At 31.8% G+C, this 17,513-nt stretch overlaps 1 protein-coding gene across 1 annotated transcript in view; it reads left to right on the top strand.

Annotated features, from left to right (window-relative positions):
* The first annotated feature begins 8,715 nt into the window (after nucleotides 1-8,715).
* Nucleotides 8,716-17,513, top strand: part of LOC105623397 (dipeptidase 1-like) — a 140,369-nt gene continuing 131,571 nt past the window's right edge. The window contains exons 1-2 of the mRNA XM_012204794.1: nucleotides 8,716-9,048; nucleotides 16,461-16,769. Of these exons, the coding sequence (XP_012060184.1) occupies nucleotides 8,716-9,048; nucleotides 16,461-16,769 (642 nt within the window). The remainder of the gene's footprint in view (nucleotides 9,049-16,460; nucleotides 16,770-17,513) is intronic.

Below are 17,513 nucleotides of genomic sequence, written 5' to 3'. Positions count from 1 at the left end.
AAAATCGTGCGCACATATATCGATCGTAATGCAAGCCACGTAAAGAAGCTCAACCCTAAAAGTTTTACAATATCGGCGGGAAGCGTTCGAGCGTTGCAGTTGAATGCGCTAGGTCGTCTAAGATATTTTATTAAACTCCAGTTGTAAAGCGCAACGTATGACCCTTGACGTACCGCGGCACGAAAAGTGTATAAAAATCCGTAAGTAGATGTACGAAATGTCCCTACGTAGTCACGTTTCGTTATAGAATATTAAAACGTCGGCAAATACATTCCGATCGAGCTTCAAGCTGCCCGAGAAGATTTCGACGGTCTATTGAAAGTCTTTTCTAAGTTTGCGCGCTCGGAGTCCTTTTATTACTAACGAGCTCTTCTATCGACAATCTCGGTGATTCTTAAAATTCTTGTAAATATACAAAATGTTCCGGAGCCCTCTTTCGCGACAACTTTCGCATTCTTCGTCTAATTTGATTTTTTCCCAATGAGAATTTTATATACTTTTTAGATGTTATATACTTCTTCATAACATTTGAAATTCCAACATTAAATATTGATAACTGAATTTGAAATTCTGTCAAGTTCTAAAAGTTATTGGACAAGCAAAACATAATTTACCTACTTATAATCTGGAAGCTTAATTCGTTGAAACTTCCTAATAATCAATCACTTCAATCTCAATATTTTTGTTAGAAGGGAGTCGACCGTAAATTATTCAGTAATAATATACTAAAATGAAAAAGAGGCATGGAAAAATCTCTTCACTCTTCAATATTTATAGAAAAATTTCGTATATATCGTCCCTTTACTTCTTAAAAGTGACACGACTTAAAAAAAAAACGAGTTATTACCATCAAAAAGTTGAGTAAATTTACATTACCCTTGATCATTAAAAGTGAATAACTTCATAAAAATTCACAACTCAAAAGAGTGATTTTAAAGAAAAATCGATAAAATTTATAATTCAAACAGAGTACTATAACTTAAAAAGAATAATTTTTTTTAAGAATTGTGAAACAAAAATGACACAAATAATGTATGATTGTATCAAGAATATATTCTTTTGATCAACATTATTTGATCACTAATTTTCTGTAAAGTTAAAACATTATTTTCTTTTATATTTTTGGGAAACTTAATTTTAAACACACATGAGTGAAAAATGTCATATTCGGTCAAGGTTCTTCATACCAAATATTTCTTGTGATTTTATATAATTTCCAGTTCAAGCAAACACAATGCGCCGATTATTTGTCGGTCTTGAAACCCAGTTATAAACCGAAGTTGAAATAGTAATATCATAAATCAAATTCACAAGCAATTTAATATTATTGCTTATAAGTACCTTGGAAGTTAATAATTTGATGTTAATAAGCATCTTAATCCCTTCATGCCGTGTACATCAAATTTGAAGACATTATCCATTGAAATTATTTCATTCTATCGACATTCGAGATTGTACATATAACATATATATTGGAAAAATAAATTAAAATTTTGAAAAGAATTAGTTATTTAGTATGAATTATTTATTAAAGTGCCTTTAAATTGAATTTAAAAAAATTTAATACGGCTTTAATAAAACCAGATCTGAAGGAATTAAATACTGTAAATAATTTATTCAGCCGGTGATTCAAATCCATATCTTTCGAATTTCACCCGATCATTCTTCCAATTTGATCATCGATGTATGAAATTTAATTTTTTTTTTAAATTGTGCGACTTTTGAAATAAGGAAGCGATTTAAAAAAAGAATATACACGTCTAAAAGATTTTAGACATAAAAAGTCCTTATTATATGTCTAAGATCCGGTTGTATCAATATTACTTAAAATTCTATCTGTCTCGTTTCAAAGCTGAAAAAGAGGAAGAGATAGAGAGAATTTTAAGCCTTGCTTCAAGTAACGTTGATGCAACCAAGATCTAAAAGACTTTTCTTTATGACATTTTTTAAATACTTTTCAGGCACGTATATTTAAAAGACGTCTAAAAGACATCTTTTGATATGCATGGCTAGATGAGCGCTGATTGACAAGACTACTTCCGGATACAAATTTCAGAATAGCAAAATAAAAATAAGATTCCGGTCGGTCAATCGAAAGTTTATGGAATCGAACGTGAATACACGAATCGGTCAGGTAGTATTGCCATGACTACGGATGATGAATAAAACAATGCGCGCGCGGGAAGTCAACGAGTTTTCCGTATCATCTCGTCCTATTTCGCCGTACATCGCCCTTCCCAGTTGCCGTTCCGCTGATCATCGAGAGGCCCTTGGTTTTCATGCATGGTGCCTCTCTATCGTCCGCCGTGGAAACTCACGGGCGACGGAAATATAGGATAAGAATGCACATCGAAAACATCGCCGTCGCCCCGTGAATACGCTATGGGAAGCGGTCAGAGATGAGAGGCAAAGTAAAACAAAAGGGAACTGAATTCACTGGCGGGACGCGCGCGCATGCTGAATTCGTGATCGAACTGGGTTTCCGGGAGAGCTCATGGCTGAATTGTGTAAGTCAATGTGTGTGTGCCGAGGCTGTAGACTCGTTCTAATTCTACAATCATGCATTATTTGCTTTATTTGTAAATTATGCGAAAAATAATATAGATTGACAAATCTAATAGTTATCTTGATAAAATATACTAGAATCTCCAATTTAAATAATTCATCTTTTTCCCTAGAAAAAGCTTCATTGGGATTTGCTGTAATTTTTAAATATTCAGGCATAGGCATGTTTTAATATACAGAGTGTCCTAAATTTCACAACTCAAAATACTAGCAAGAAGATTTTTCAAAAGATTATGTAAAATAGTTATTTGTTAAAATAGTTATTTGTTTTTATTTAAGCAATAATTTCTGAGATATAAGAATTTAAATATGACAATTACAAACTTTAGATAATCACCTATGTGAGTGCATTTCAATGCTTACTAATATTGGATTGGCAAAAGGTCTCCTCGTTTTTTGGTTACAAACATGTGATTTTCAGGACTCGATTTAGATATTCTAAGCTCTTCTACGATATATCATATAATTTAATATGGTTTATTTTCGATTAAAATGTTGATTTGATTAGAATCCACTATATTTTGGCCTATCAGAATATAGCTTGTTGTCAATGGAGAAATTCTCATTTCGAAACTTTACAAAATTGGCACATGTGCACTATATTTTTTTTCAGATCTCCATAACATTTTTACCTTAAGGTAGTAACATAATATAATATAGCGAAAATGTGTTTTTGACTTTTCATTTTTAGACCTTTATAACAATAGTAAACTCTATCGATCTCAATACTTTTTTTGTTATAAATTGATATGTAAACTGTTAGATTATAAATACATTTGTGCTAAAAAAGTGTTTACACCTAAAACTTAATATCCACTTACTAACAAAAACGAGAAAACTTTTTAGCTAGTCCAATACTACCGCATGCATAACTCATGGACAGGTAGTTATCTAAATGTAATCTGTAATTGACTATATATAAATCCTTATTATCTCAAAAATTACTGTTTAAAATAAATATTCATAAATAACTTTTTATTTGATTTTTCGAGAACTTTTGTTGTTACAGTATTTTGAATTGAGAATTTAGAGACATCCTATATATATATATATAATTCAAAGTTACATATAATTCAAAGTTCAAATCTAAAATTAAAATTCAGCAAAAAAGTATGTAAATAGGAGAAAAATTTTTCTCTTATTTAACTGCTCTTAAAAAACTTTGTTAATTCATGAAAAATCCTTTGTTTCCAAAGACAGATACTATATATCAGAGAGAAAAGTCAATATTTCTTTGTTTTAAAAAAATATTCCAAAAGTATATCTATCATTAATTAAAGGATAAAAGAACGATTTTCAAAAATAAGTAATTAAACTAAGAATGCTCCAAACTACCTTTGCAATTGTGTTCCTTTCATTTCTACCTCAGTAAAAAAGAATGGAGCTCGATGGGAAGCTCTTTATACCGGGACTGTATTTTAAATTCTTTGAAATTCGCGTTTGCGTGAAAAATTTTCTTTCGATATCTTCTCGGCGTCTAATTCACTCGAGAGAGAGCCAACGGATTCGCAGTTCCGAGCACGTTCGCATTTGTTGGTCGAAACAAGTTATGCCGTCTACGATACAAAATAGGAGGTGAAAATCGCCACTGATATCTTCCGAAGTATTTGCGAAAAGATTTTTGATTTTCGACACACGAACGCGAAACGTGTTCTTCAGCGCGAGTGAGAGCTGAGGTATGGTGGATAATAATGAGATTACTTTGAGAATCAGTCGCGAAAATTCGCCTTGCCGATCGTTCTGAATCTCTGCAAAAAGATCTCGCGACGTATATGACTAGATTCAACAGAAAAAGCCAATTTTGTAAGATTCTTAAATGATTGGTTCATTATATTTAGAATATATTTAGAAACCAGTGAGGAACTAAAGGCAAAAATGTATTGAGTATGAAGTCGATCGACATCACACGTCAGAAAGATATCAGATTTCGCATTTATAAAATCTGAAATTATTCGCGTCAATCGCAGAAAAATCGCAGTTTAAAATATACAATGGATAATTAAAGCTCTAATTAAATAACTTTTCTTAGGCCCGATTGTTTCACTTTTTGGTAAATTTTATCTATTGGGTAAATAGCAAATTATCCAATCACACGCGGATTGCCAGATTTACCGAACGGGTCAAATTTACCAAAAGATGGAACCGGTCCTTATTCATATAAAAATAATTACAGAGATACTTTAGCTTTTGTAATTATTATTTACAAATTATTTCAAATTATTCTCTGGCATATTTACAAATCAGGATATTAGACACACTCGTTTTTCAAATACGCGACAAAATAAAATGTTAATTTTACTTTATGACTTATAGTATAGTGGATATTATTTAAAATTAAAAAAGGTGCGAGAATTACACTGTAAAAAATAAAATGTTAATTTTAATTTAAAGACGTATAGTGAATTTCTGAGACATACAAAAATGTTAAAATTAACACGAAAATATTAATTTTAATATTTTTGCATATCTCAGAAAGTTCACTATATGTCTTTAAATTAAAATTAACATTTTATTTTTTACAGTGTATGTAATTCTCTATCATTCCTTTTTAATTTTAAATAATATTGAACAATTTAATAAATTATATTTCTGTTAATTAATTTATTAAATAGATAAGAATTACGATTATATACATATTCAAAAATAATGTAATTAAAAAATAAAAAATTACACGCGTATTAATATTAATTAAGATCGATTTTGGATGGATATCTCATAGAACGATTCGCGAATTAAATGCAGTACTGACGTTATATTATAGATACTATATGCGGATTAAGTCGGATTATAGGAACCTACAAAGTATCTCTATAATCGAGATCGTAAAAGGCAATGATTGCCGATATGACGTTGTTAGTATCTATATCTCGATCTACTATCTATAGTTATAATGATGAACAATACATTGGTTTCATATCAACATCATATGGATAGCCTGATCAAATATTAAACCGAGATAATAACGATATTAATTGAAATCTCGATAATAAAAATGAAAATAGAATAATTATTTTAATTACAAATTTTTAATCAGCATTTATAATAAGAGATAAATAATAATGTCATTTTTGTTATAATCAGAAATGAAATATTACATGATATTATTTAATTAATTTTAAAATATCACGTATTTAACACGCGCGCGGCACAAGATTCCATCGACATTTAATTGCAGGAACATTCGTTTGCTGTAAAACGCACAAAATTTTTTAATATTAAATTAAACATTTTTTTTATATTAAATTACATTTAAAATTTAAAATTTATTTTAAAAGGTTTTTTCACTTCAGTTCATAAAAACAAAAATGAAATATTTTGTTTGTGAACAAGCAGAACAGAAACTAAATATTTCGTTTCTATACCAGAGGTTGACACAAGCGTTATATATTTTTTTTTCAGTTTCCAAGTCCAACAATATGCCTAGAGATTTCAGTTGTATTTATCCACTCATATTTGCATTGGCAAATACTGGCGTATTTCTTGGTAAATTATTATAAAATATTAAATAAAAAGAGATGTTTTCTTATTAATTATTAATAGACAATATTATATATCATCAATTATTTATACTTTTATATGTCATAAAGAAAATACAGGCTATTAGAAGGATACAGATTATATAGGAATTGCATTTTGTATAGCTGTGTTTCCTCTTTGTATGTTGCGTCATTCAGACATCATGCAAGTTTAAATCATACATCGTTGTTTCGTAAGCTAATCGAGCTACATGTAACTATTCGAACAGAGGAAAATGGGAGCAGAATAGTTGTTCTAAATATGGCGATCGATCCGGTGCGCCTTTTACGATTAACATATCCGAAAGCCGCGGCAAAGACATGCCAACGCGTCCCAAATAGACACGTTAGGTCTTTACACGATCTCGCCTATATGCTGCTTTATCATTACATCAAAGTTTCACTCGGGCGCGCTTGTATGGCCCTTACACGATAAATTAAGAGGCGCTAATTACGGTCCATGCACAGACACTTCATCCAACTTAGTCCTGCATATAATCAATATATCCGAGATCTATAACGAGGATGTATCAGCACGAAGACTGTACGAACGTTGTAAGTTTAAATTAGGAAAGTACGTGTGGTTTTCAAAGAGACAAAATTCATTTCACGTAAAAGACGGATGGATTTTCGATAGAAATAGTCCAGATAAACTTCTTGAAATTCATCGCGGATCAGATATGCAAAATATCCCTTCGATATCATATATATGTACATGGATTGCTAGTACTTCCTACTTTTCTCATATATGCAATGCTTTAAACTGAAATGAGAATGTTTTATTATATATATATATATATATATATATATATATATATATTCTCTGTTATCTAAAATATAGATTAATCAAAATAAGAATGCATTTGGTTTCAATTAACAGCTAGGCTATATAAATTCGAAATCATCTTTAAATGCATATTTTTTATGTTTTCCTTTTAAATTACCTTTAAATTACCTTTAAATATTAAATACTTTCAGAAATTTATTATTGATGCTTGATTTTTACATTTAAATAATGGGGACGCATTCCAGTAATATCAATATATTAGAGTGTTTATTTCTTAGAAGAAATCTGAAATTTCCAGATGTCTCTTTTTCTTGAAAATTAGATTTTCATGTAATCAAGACTCAAAGAAATTTTTGGAATTTTAAATTGTAAAAACTTTTAAATTTTAAAAAATTCTATCTTTTCCTGAAAATATTGTTTTTTCATCATTTTTTGTCTTGATAGTACAAAATGTTGATTGGCAATAAGAATGGTATATAAATCCGTGTATATTCTCATGTATCTCGTAAGTTTTATAACATAAATTAGAATGACGGAATAGAAAACAATGCTCACTATTTTGTATATAATAAGCTTTGTCTATACTATCCTAGGTCTTGTGGTACCAATCATAGAAAGATATAAATATAATCTCGTGGAATATCTGTTTTCTATAATAACCTTTCTATAATAACCTTCTATAATAATCTTTAATATACAGTTGGCTTACGTTTCAATTTATTTCAAAGATGCATTAAAAACTTCTCTGGAATTTTAAATAAAAATATCTGAAAAATTCTCCAAGATTTTTTTACAAGATTACAGTAAATACTCTGATCATATGAAGTTAGTATTCCATGAATCCATGTGTATATGTATAAAGGAATATCCTCACCGTTGGCTGCAGTCAAAGTCTCATTGCAGACGCTTTAATTGAAGCATTTGATTGACCAATTAGAAGAAAAAATTGTAAATACAATTAACTAATCAAAAACCGTTTTCTGTAACATCACGTTAACGTACTCGATGTCTGTTGACATAACAGACCGTCACGTGTCTCAAAAGCAGCTTACGAAATGACCGGCGCTGCGCATTAGCATTCTTAGCGTGTCAAAATTGCAGAGAGGATCGATTCTTCATCCTACTCCTTGCAAACTCATTAGTTTACACAGCAACACACCGTACGCTTCGCCAGACAAGGGGTCAGAGAAGATCAATGAGTGGATCAAGTCTGGCACGTTGATCGAGCATCGTCGTTCCGCGAGTATCTAAAAGCTTACGCTACGAAACGACGCTGAAAAAGCGCCCGAAGGGACTAAGATTAAAAGAGCTCGAGTAAATAACGCAAAAAAGTCCTCTCCCTTCGACCTTAACTCGTGGATATGCGCGCAAAGTAGGTAAAGAAGAGACCCTGCGGTTTACTTTCGGCAGTTAAGAGAAGATACAGATGGCCCAGAGTTACATCAGTCCGGGTTGTAATGTGGTGCATTAATTCGAGAGGGATGCAAGCGCGAATGCGGGCGACGTTCGCGGTGCACATTTCCACTTGACAAATTGATGTACCCGCGAATACACATCTTCCGCACTTTAATTTCTCATACGCAATAATTGCATAGGTACGGGTAGGAGATGGGCTAGAAAGGACCCGATGCTTGCAGAGAGAAGGAGAGAGAGCTCAAGATATAGTTAAATGTGGTGAAGATGGACCCGTGCGAAGAGGCCCGCGCGTCAGAGACAAGGCTCGCTGAGGCCGCGGATTCGATCGCATATCGCGCGCCACGCAGCATTAGGATGCAGTGATCGGGAGAGGGTGGTGGTGGTGTGGTGCGAGGTCAGGTGAGAGGAGGTCCGCGAGAGTGGACGACGACGATGCATCACGCCGGTGGTGGCGGTGGCGGTGGCGGTGGCGGTAGTGGTGGCGGCGGTGGAGGTGGCGGAAGTGGCAGTGTCGGCGGAGTCGGCGGTGGTGGCGGCGGCGCCGGTTACGGAAGCGGTCCGCAGGAGCGCGTTCACCAAGCTCCAAGACCGGTCCAGCCTGATCAAAAGTGTCCCTACGAGACCTACCAGGCGCAAATCCCGGACTGCTGCGCGGCTGCGGTAGCGGCGCAAGATCCGTACCCACGGCCGCCCAGTGGCTACGATGCCAGGTGCTACGACGAGTGCCATCGCAGGACGCCGTATCAAGAAGAGTCCTATCCTCAGGTATGAATTTTATTAGTTCGACCGTATTAACCCTCCGAATCTGAACTGAAAATTTGTAACACATTTATTGGATCTATAAAATCCATTTCATTTATATTAATTAATCCAGGAGCGATCACATGATTTTTCTACATAAATGATCATCCAGGATATTTTTACACCCCAATTAAAATTACTACCATTAATAACATATTGTATGTTATTGATTATTTTCCAATTTATATTAGCATTTGAGAATATTAATGATACGAATTTAATCATAATTTAATCATAATTTTCTGAAAAAACAAGTAGAAACCAAACAAATATTAAAATAAGCACATTAAGTAGCTTACGTTATAATAATATTTTTAAAAAATAAAGGTTTTAATTAATATAATGTTTCTTTATTGCGAATTTTCAATGGAATGCATATTTAAAGATTCAAAAAGAAAATAATTATTAAAACAGATAGAAAATATGTTGAACAATACAAAGCAATATTTTATAACAATTTATATTTTTTTTCCGCTGGAGTATAAAAACACTCCAGCTGTTGAATTCGCAAAAAAAATCGACGCCAAAATCTGTAACACAGTTCCTGACGTGAGTCTGTGAAATCCATTTAATTTATGCTAACTAAATTCGTATAAAAAGAATTAATACTAAGTACATTTTAATAAGAATCCAAATTTTTCCGTGTAAAATAAAGAAGATTGAATTGTTTGACATTTTTGATAAAGAGATTTATAATTAAATAAGTCTAATGAACCCACCGTCAGTTCCGCAAAGTTAACGATATTCAGTGTGTCGCGCAAAGTTTATAATCCCTCGTAATTTTATACGAACTTACCGATATTATTTTCTCTTCGCATGTACGACAAGTTCGAAGAATAAAAATATTTTATTTAAAAAATACGAAGCAAGTTATGTATAACAGCAAAATATGCCTTCTCAAATATTGCAAAGAAATTCGATCGTTAAATAAGAATTAAACACGGTTGATCCGATTGCGTACGAAAATATACGAATATTGCATAATGAAAAACTTTTCGCCAGCACAATAGACTGATTTGTGTTATTAGTACTGGAATTACTAGTTTCCGATTGCTTAAAAAATTCGATTAGTATTGCCTTTTCGTTCGGAATTACATTATAGTTATTATTACTACTGGATATGTATTATGAAATTATTCGAAATGAATTCCGATCGGAATTATTCAATTATTCCCTAGATTTCTATTGTGTTTCCTAGGGAAAAACGAAATCATTCCGATCGGAATCCATTCCGACTTGTTTCATGATAGGTGCTTTATTCTTTTGTATGCTTTATTCTCCATCAAATTACATGTGAACAAATGAAAAGTTTTAATAGAATAATCAGATAAAATTTAACTTTGAAAGTAGTTTTAAAATATATTTACGCAGCACAAACAAATAAGTCCCATTCATACTTTTTGTCTGTATCTTCATGAATAAATGGCATATTTTTCGTAAAAATATTTAACGAGTAATACATAAATTTGCTTTTCTGTCGTCATAAGCTAAAATTAATATTGATAATTAAGATAAACTATATATCTTAATGCGATTAATATCGCGGTTATTCGCATTGAACTTCGGTACAAAGTGTCACTGCACAAATCGACGTCGATTAAATTTGATATCCCCTCTAGATATAGGTATTACATGATAATTATCTAATAGAATCGAACGAGTTCACCGTTTTATAATGTAACCGCTCGAGTCTGGTATTTATGATTATCGAATGGCGAAAATTGAATTTGCTGCTTCCAGGGAAATAGGAGCTTAGTTAACGTGGAAAGGGCAGACTTTAAGATCACCATGATTCAGCGAACTGAAACGATCGCTATCCGATAATACGAATCGCGAGAAGTTTTCATGCATAATAATGTGCTTCGCCTTTTCTGATATTAAAGATGTAAGAAAAATTATTTATGAGATCTATAATTCATAATTCATCGCAATACATAAACAAGACAAAAAGAATTGTCATCGCTCTTTTTCAAGAAAATATAAACTCAACTTACCAAAAATTATTAATGTATTGTAATATAGTACTTTTTAAAAAATCAATATAAAAAAATAAAATAAGATATCGAGCGTTTTCAAATGCCATTCAATAAAAATGCACTAAGCTCAAAAGAATACGCCTCTAAATCTTCCACCCACCCATTTCCGAATACTCCGTATATTTTGTCGCACAACGCAGAAGACAAACAACTACAATTAGAACTTTGCGGGTGATACGTAAAGCAGAAAAAGAATGCATCCTCGAAATACTCTGGAATCGAAGTTTAATGCAACGTCGTAGCTAAAAGCGTCGCATCGCTAATCGCGACGAGGTTATTTTTTTCCACCCGTCAACTCAACGGCGTTTATTAATACGATGCTCGTAGGAAAAGAGGCTCGGTATTTATCTTCAGATAGTCTCGTCAGCAAGAGAGGTTTCCTAATAGCCGTATGTCACGAGTTTCGTCTCTTCGCTTGTGCAAATTCAGCTAGAGTTCGCTTTAACTTCGCCGCGGGAATCTTCGAAGAGCTATTATGGGTTTTCGGTATCTGAAAATTGATTCGGCTCGACGCGCTTCAGCCCTTCAAGTTTCACCATACGAACATTAGTACGGACTATCGATTCGATGGAGGTCGTTTCCGTCGCGAGATCACGTTCCGTAGAATTGCGAAAATGACGGTAAATTGAGAATAAAATCGACGTTATTGGATTGAATTAATTATCGCACGAAATAGAACACGAACAGTATCAATATTTTGTTTTCTACATTGAATACTACTTTTAAAAAACGATGATTGTAATCATGCGTGAAAATAGCTAAAGGATAAAATCGACGTGATATCGAAGCTTTGAATAAAGATGCGCCGAGTTGCATTGATTGTCCTCGTTTAAATTCAATTGTTCAACAAGTCTTTGTCTTTCTTATGTATCATGAACATTAATATCAACATTTATGGACGAGAAATATCGAGAATGTTATAGAAAATGTCGATACTTGCGGTATTTAAAACCAAAAAGTAAAAGTATGAATATGCTATTAAATTTCGACATCTCTAGCCGCGAGCGAGCCACATGTCGCCTGCGGACACAATTTCGCAAATGCATAACGCACTGCGATCACGTGCCGATCATCTGTCCACCACTCGATATTTTCTACAGAATGATATCGCCGCAAGTGACTCATTGTACTTTCTTTATTTAATTACACTGCTGTATTATTTTTCTTCTAAAAAGGATTTATTAATACAGAATTAGATTATAGGAGAATTTGTGAAACTTTAACTCTATAATCGACATTCATTCCAAAACTTGTTTAACTAGTATAATACAAGTCCATTTTAGAGAACAAAATCCGAGAAATAAGATTAACTTAAAATTATGTAAGTTGTGAAAAATATTCATTTTTAACAATTTTTCATAATGTAATTGAAGAAAATATCTGAGTATACACTGGATCTGAATTATGATTAGAGTTAATTAACAAAAAAGAAAATTTAACAATTTAATAATTAATAATTTAATAATAATAAATAATTAAAAATATTAATTTTTCAAAATAAAAGATTTTTCCCAAAACAATGTTATATATTTTCTCATTTATGACAGCTTTCCTCAGTTCATTCTTTTTTTATCTGAATAAAAGAAATATTTCATACTTTATTTAAATAAAGATACGCGCAACTTGTCGTACATTATTGTTATATTGAGTACGTATCATTTTGCGAGACCGAGATCGAATTTACAAAGCTTGGGATACGGCAAATCTTTAAAAATTAGTTATCGATCGAACGCGTCATTCAAAAGACATTATCCCGCGATCGTAAAATCGCGAAGCAAGGAGCGAAGATATACTTCTACAGTCTCTATCGTTCAAAATCGTATAGCGATGACGACAGAACATTTCTAGGTGAATTTCAGAATCCTGCACTGTGCATATGGTTTCGGCCTCGAAGACCGTACATACATTCCGGTTATTTTAGCGATATCGTTACTTTACTGTTACGGGAAGCCATATCGGTGGTGGGTATAAAGATAGCGACGATAGAAAGCCACTTGATTTGCACTGGCGGTCGTTGTGCATGCAGCCGCCGACGTCACGCCGTCCATATCGAACGACGATGCGACAACATAACCGCGGAATATGGTAGCTCACAAGCCATCGAATACTGCTACGCGTAAGCGTGATAACTGCAAGTGTACCGAAAAAAATGAAGAAATAAACATGACGAATAAAATTCCCTTTTTTTAATAATTTTTTTGCTTTAAACTCACCGCGATACACGTATTTATATTAGAAAAATTTAATATCTTCGACGAAACTGTTTAGTCCAGGTATTTTTTAACAACCAAATATTTTGTTTTATATAACAAAAAAATTTAATTGCCTCTGCGAAATATATTTTTCTGTTTTGTAAATAATAAAAAACAAAAACATTTTTTTACAAAAATATTTTATATCAACTAAACAGTTTTGTTTGGTATATTTTAATCAAGTATTTTATTTTGTTACAGCAAAATTTTGGTTTATGAAACAAAATATTTTTCCTATTATACAAGTGTTTGTTTCAAGAAGAAGTTTTAAATGACAGCGTAAAGATATAAAATGATATCAATTTCATATATATTTCATATATATATCATATATATTTCATATATAATTTATTAATACATTATTTATTTTGGATAGATCATAGATTTGCAAAAGATTTTCGACAATTAATTCATGTTTAAACGATACATGAAAATATAGAGTGTTCCATAATCACTGTATAATATTTTAATAGTATTATAATTATCAGATTATATCAGTGAAGACAGAATTTTCAAATTTCAATACGCAAATATCCGGACACAAAGAGAAAAAAGAGATTGATAAAATAAAATACAACATGTGCGATAATTATTATGTATAAATGTATATAATATTTGCAATATCATTTGCTAAATTCGATAAGAGATTACAGATTATACCGAATTCAGAAGCAAATGAAATATTGCAGATCTCAATCTATGTGAGCGTGTAAATCACTGACCAACTATAATCGCTTATAATTCGAAAATTATTACTTTAACATTTTCATAGGTAAACATTCAACTCTAATTAATCTCCAAAATAGATTATTAAAATAGAGCGATTGTGAATTATCGCATTACTCTTGTATGGAAAGTGTTCCTCATATTGCCACGGTTTCATATATTTTCATTGAATTGAATTGACAACAAAATATTTCTGGCAAAAGTTTTTAATAAAAAATTAATTACATAAAAAGAATTTAATTTTTTAATAAAAATTCGAAGTCAAATTATGTTTTTTTAAAGTGAAACTATATATTTTCCTTTTTATATTGTAATACATAAAAAGATGAATTTATCTATATAGCATTATTTTGATTATTTGATCTCAAGATAATTTAATTAAAAATTAAAAATAATTTAATTTAATTAAAATTTACAACATTAAATTTACGTATTGACAATAAATTCGTGGATTATGTTCTAAATATTAATTGAATTATCTTGAGATCGAATAAACAAAATAATACATAATGTTATATCAATTCATATTTTATGAATTCATTTTTATTGTGTGCTACAAAAATATGATGGGAGACAAAATTTCGTTAAAAAAAAATATAATTTGATTTCGATTTTTTATTAAAAAAATTAATAAATTTGAAATTTTCTTAATAACACAATTAATTCTTATTATTAAAAACCAAATTTTAGAAACATTTTGTTGTCAATCCATTGAAAGTATTTCAAAAATTATGACAATCGAGAAATATCCAGTATATTTTCGCACAAAATGCTTTTCTTGTTATAGATCGTTACTTATTGCAAATCGATCATTACTTATGCATTTCGTAACACAAGCCCTTCTCCTTGTTGCATAAATAAGGAAACTGCCGTGGATGTATAAACCGAAGTGAGTAATTCCGCATGTTATGGAAAAGATTTAATCCGCAGATGCGACTGGCACGTTATACATTCTCTTACGCAATTGCAATTCCCACGCCAACGCATTCCGCCTTTGTGGGCTGCATTAAGATGATTCTTTTCAAATTTTAAGTACTCGTTGTACGTCTCGAATATTAAATTTCTTCGTATTCCAAGAGATTCTTGGCATGTTTGGTTGGCGAACGATATCTCGTTTGCGAAGACGGATTAATCAACCGAATTGCTTTCGACCAATACATACATATACAGTAGGAGCATAAGAATATTTCAATTAGATAATCTATTTTGTTTTATACTACTCTACCATGTATTAGTGTTGAAAATATAATTTTATAAATATATTTATAAATATACAAGTTAGTTTATAATTTATTTTTTAAGAAGCAATTAATATTTCTTCGATTTTTGCTCAATATTACAATTACATTTCATTCTTTATTTTTATTAATTTTTATCGCTTACGTAATATTGATAACAGTTAATTTAATTCGACAGTTAATTTAACTCGATTTACATGACTTTTTCCCGACAATGTTTCAAACAAAAACAGTATTATTTTCAGATCATTTTCAGTCAGTATTTTGTATACAAAAAAAGCCAATTAAAGTTGCTATTCAATGCATAGAAGGTACATGCCATTCGTTTTAACTGATACATACATACAACAATATCCCAACCAACAAGCATAGAATCATATTTGACACATTCTCATTGTTTATCGTTTAACAAATCATATTTGTATGATTTTGAATATGACACAAAAGGAAAGTTGCGAGTTACAGTAAAAAAATAACACACGTATAAAAAATAAAATTACTTGTTTATTAAAAATAATTTTATCAAAATTTATCACTAAAATTAATATTCGAATTTAAAAATTTAATAAAACTACGTAAATTTAATTAAGCTTTCTGTAAAATTAACATATATATCTTGAGTTATAAAATGTCGGAAATGCAAACTTAAAATTGATTTACTGTGAATATAAATATTTAATCGTGAATAATTAAAAAACCGATACATTTTCGGAAAAAGAGTTTGCTATGAGATAGAAATCGTAATATTGTCGGTTGCATTAATTATGAGTTGCCAATCGCTAACTTTAACGATCCAGACGAAAGACTAAATGATTTAAGTCATAAAAAGAATTCTATTTTCGAAATGGATTTTGATGCTTAATAATATTCATTTGCAAATACATATTTTAGTTCTACTGACTTGCGCCCCGATTCAATTTGTTAGACTTGAAATGCGATCATAAAACTAGAAATAGCATAATAAATTATATTGATCGTCAATTTTAATAGCGATGTTAATAAACATCTTTAAAAGAATATTACAAAAAACTTATTGCGAAAAATATATCCTCAGGCGGAGTTTAAATCCAGAATTCTCAACTACTAAGTGATTTGTTGCAAGATAATCTTCCTTTTTTTTTTAGGATGTATCCTCGACATTCCACCGGTCCCAGTCTAGACTGGGCTACGAGGAACGTCCTCAGTCCCGAGTGGGATACGCCTCGGATTCCAGGTGCGCCAGCGGGCTCGGATACGACGACACCGGTGGGGGTTACCTGGATCAGAGTGACCCGAGAATGTATTGCACCGGCGGCTATTGCATGGGAGATACGATGATGGCGACGAGCAGAGGCGTATGCGGCGAAGAGGTAGAACTCGACATGCGGAGGCACATTCAGGCATGCGCCTGCACATGCAACCACATGGGCTATGGAAATTACATGGACTATCAGGTGAGGCAGAAATATACGCTCGACGATAGTTTACTCAATCGTTAATTCTATGGAAACAAATGGGATTACTTCGCGCACTCATCGAAGAATTATGCGAAAATGTTAATTACTCGCATCATAGATCATCCCATATGATACAATTTATCCGAGGGACGTAGAATATCTTTTGAATATCTTTAAATGTCGCTGGAAAGTCTGTGCTATGTAAGATAAACATCACATGAAGAGCTAACTGCAGAAGCACTCTAAAAATATAGATGTGGATTTAATTTTAAACATACGATGTTTAAAATTTAATATATATAATTCTCACCATGTTAGTTAATATCACCAATATGTGAATTTAAAAACCCTAATGTTAAGATCACATTATATTGTTTATATCAATACCAACTTAGTGAGAATTATATAATCACTGCATGTTAAATTCACATCCATAGTTTTTGGAGCTATTATATAATAAAATTTAATTATTCCCCTGGTTGATTGGTTTCCAACTGTGATGTCACCGCGGGAGGAGGGGACATTTCAAGCAATGACAATCAAAATAAAAATCCTAGGCTTTCTTATCCAGCGTAATATCGCGCATGTTATGCGAGGCGTGTATGCACGTTTGTAGTCGCGATGCGATATTGCGTCCTGTCGTGGATGTCTCGCGAAAGAGATCTCATCCGCAAATGTTTTGTAATAAGAGAGAAAGAGAGAGAGAGAGAGAGAGAGAGAGAGAGAGAAGAAACTAGTCTT

The sequence above is a fragment of the Atta cephalotes genome (genome assembly GCF_000143395.1).
Source record: "Atta cephalotes unplaced genomic scaffold scaffold00002, whole genome shotgun sequence".
In the NCBI taxonomy this organism is placed as follows: Eukaryota; Metazoa; Arthropoda; class Insecta; order Hymenoptera; family Formicidae; genus Atta; species Atta cephalotes.
This window is presented reverse-complemented; position numbering and strand designations above follow the sequence as displayed.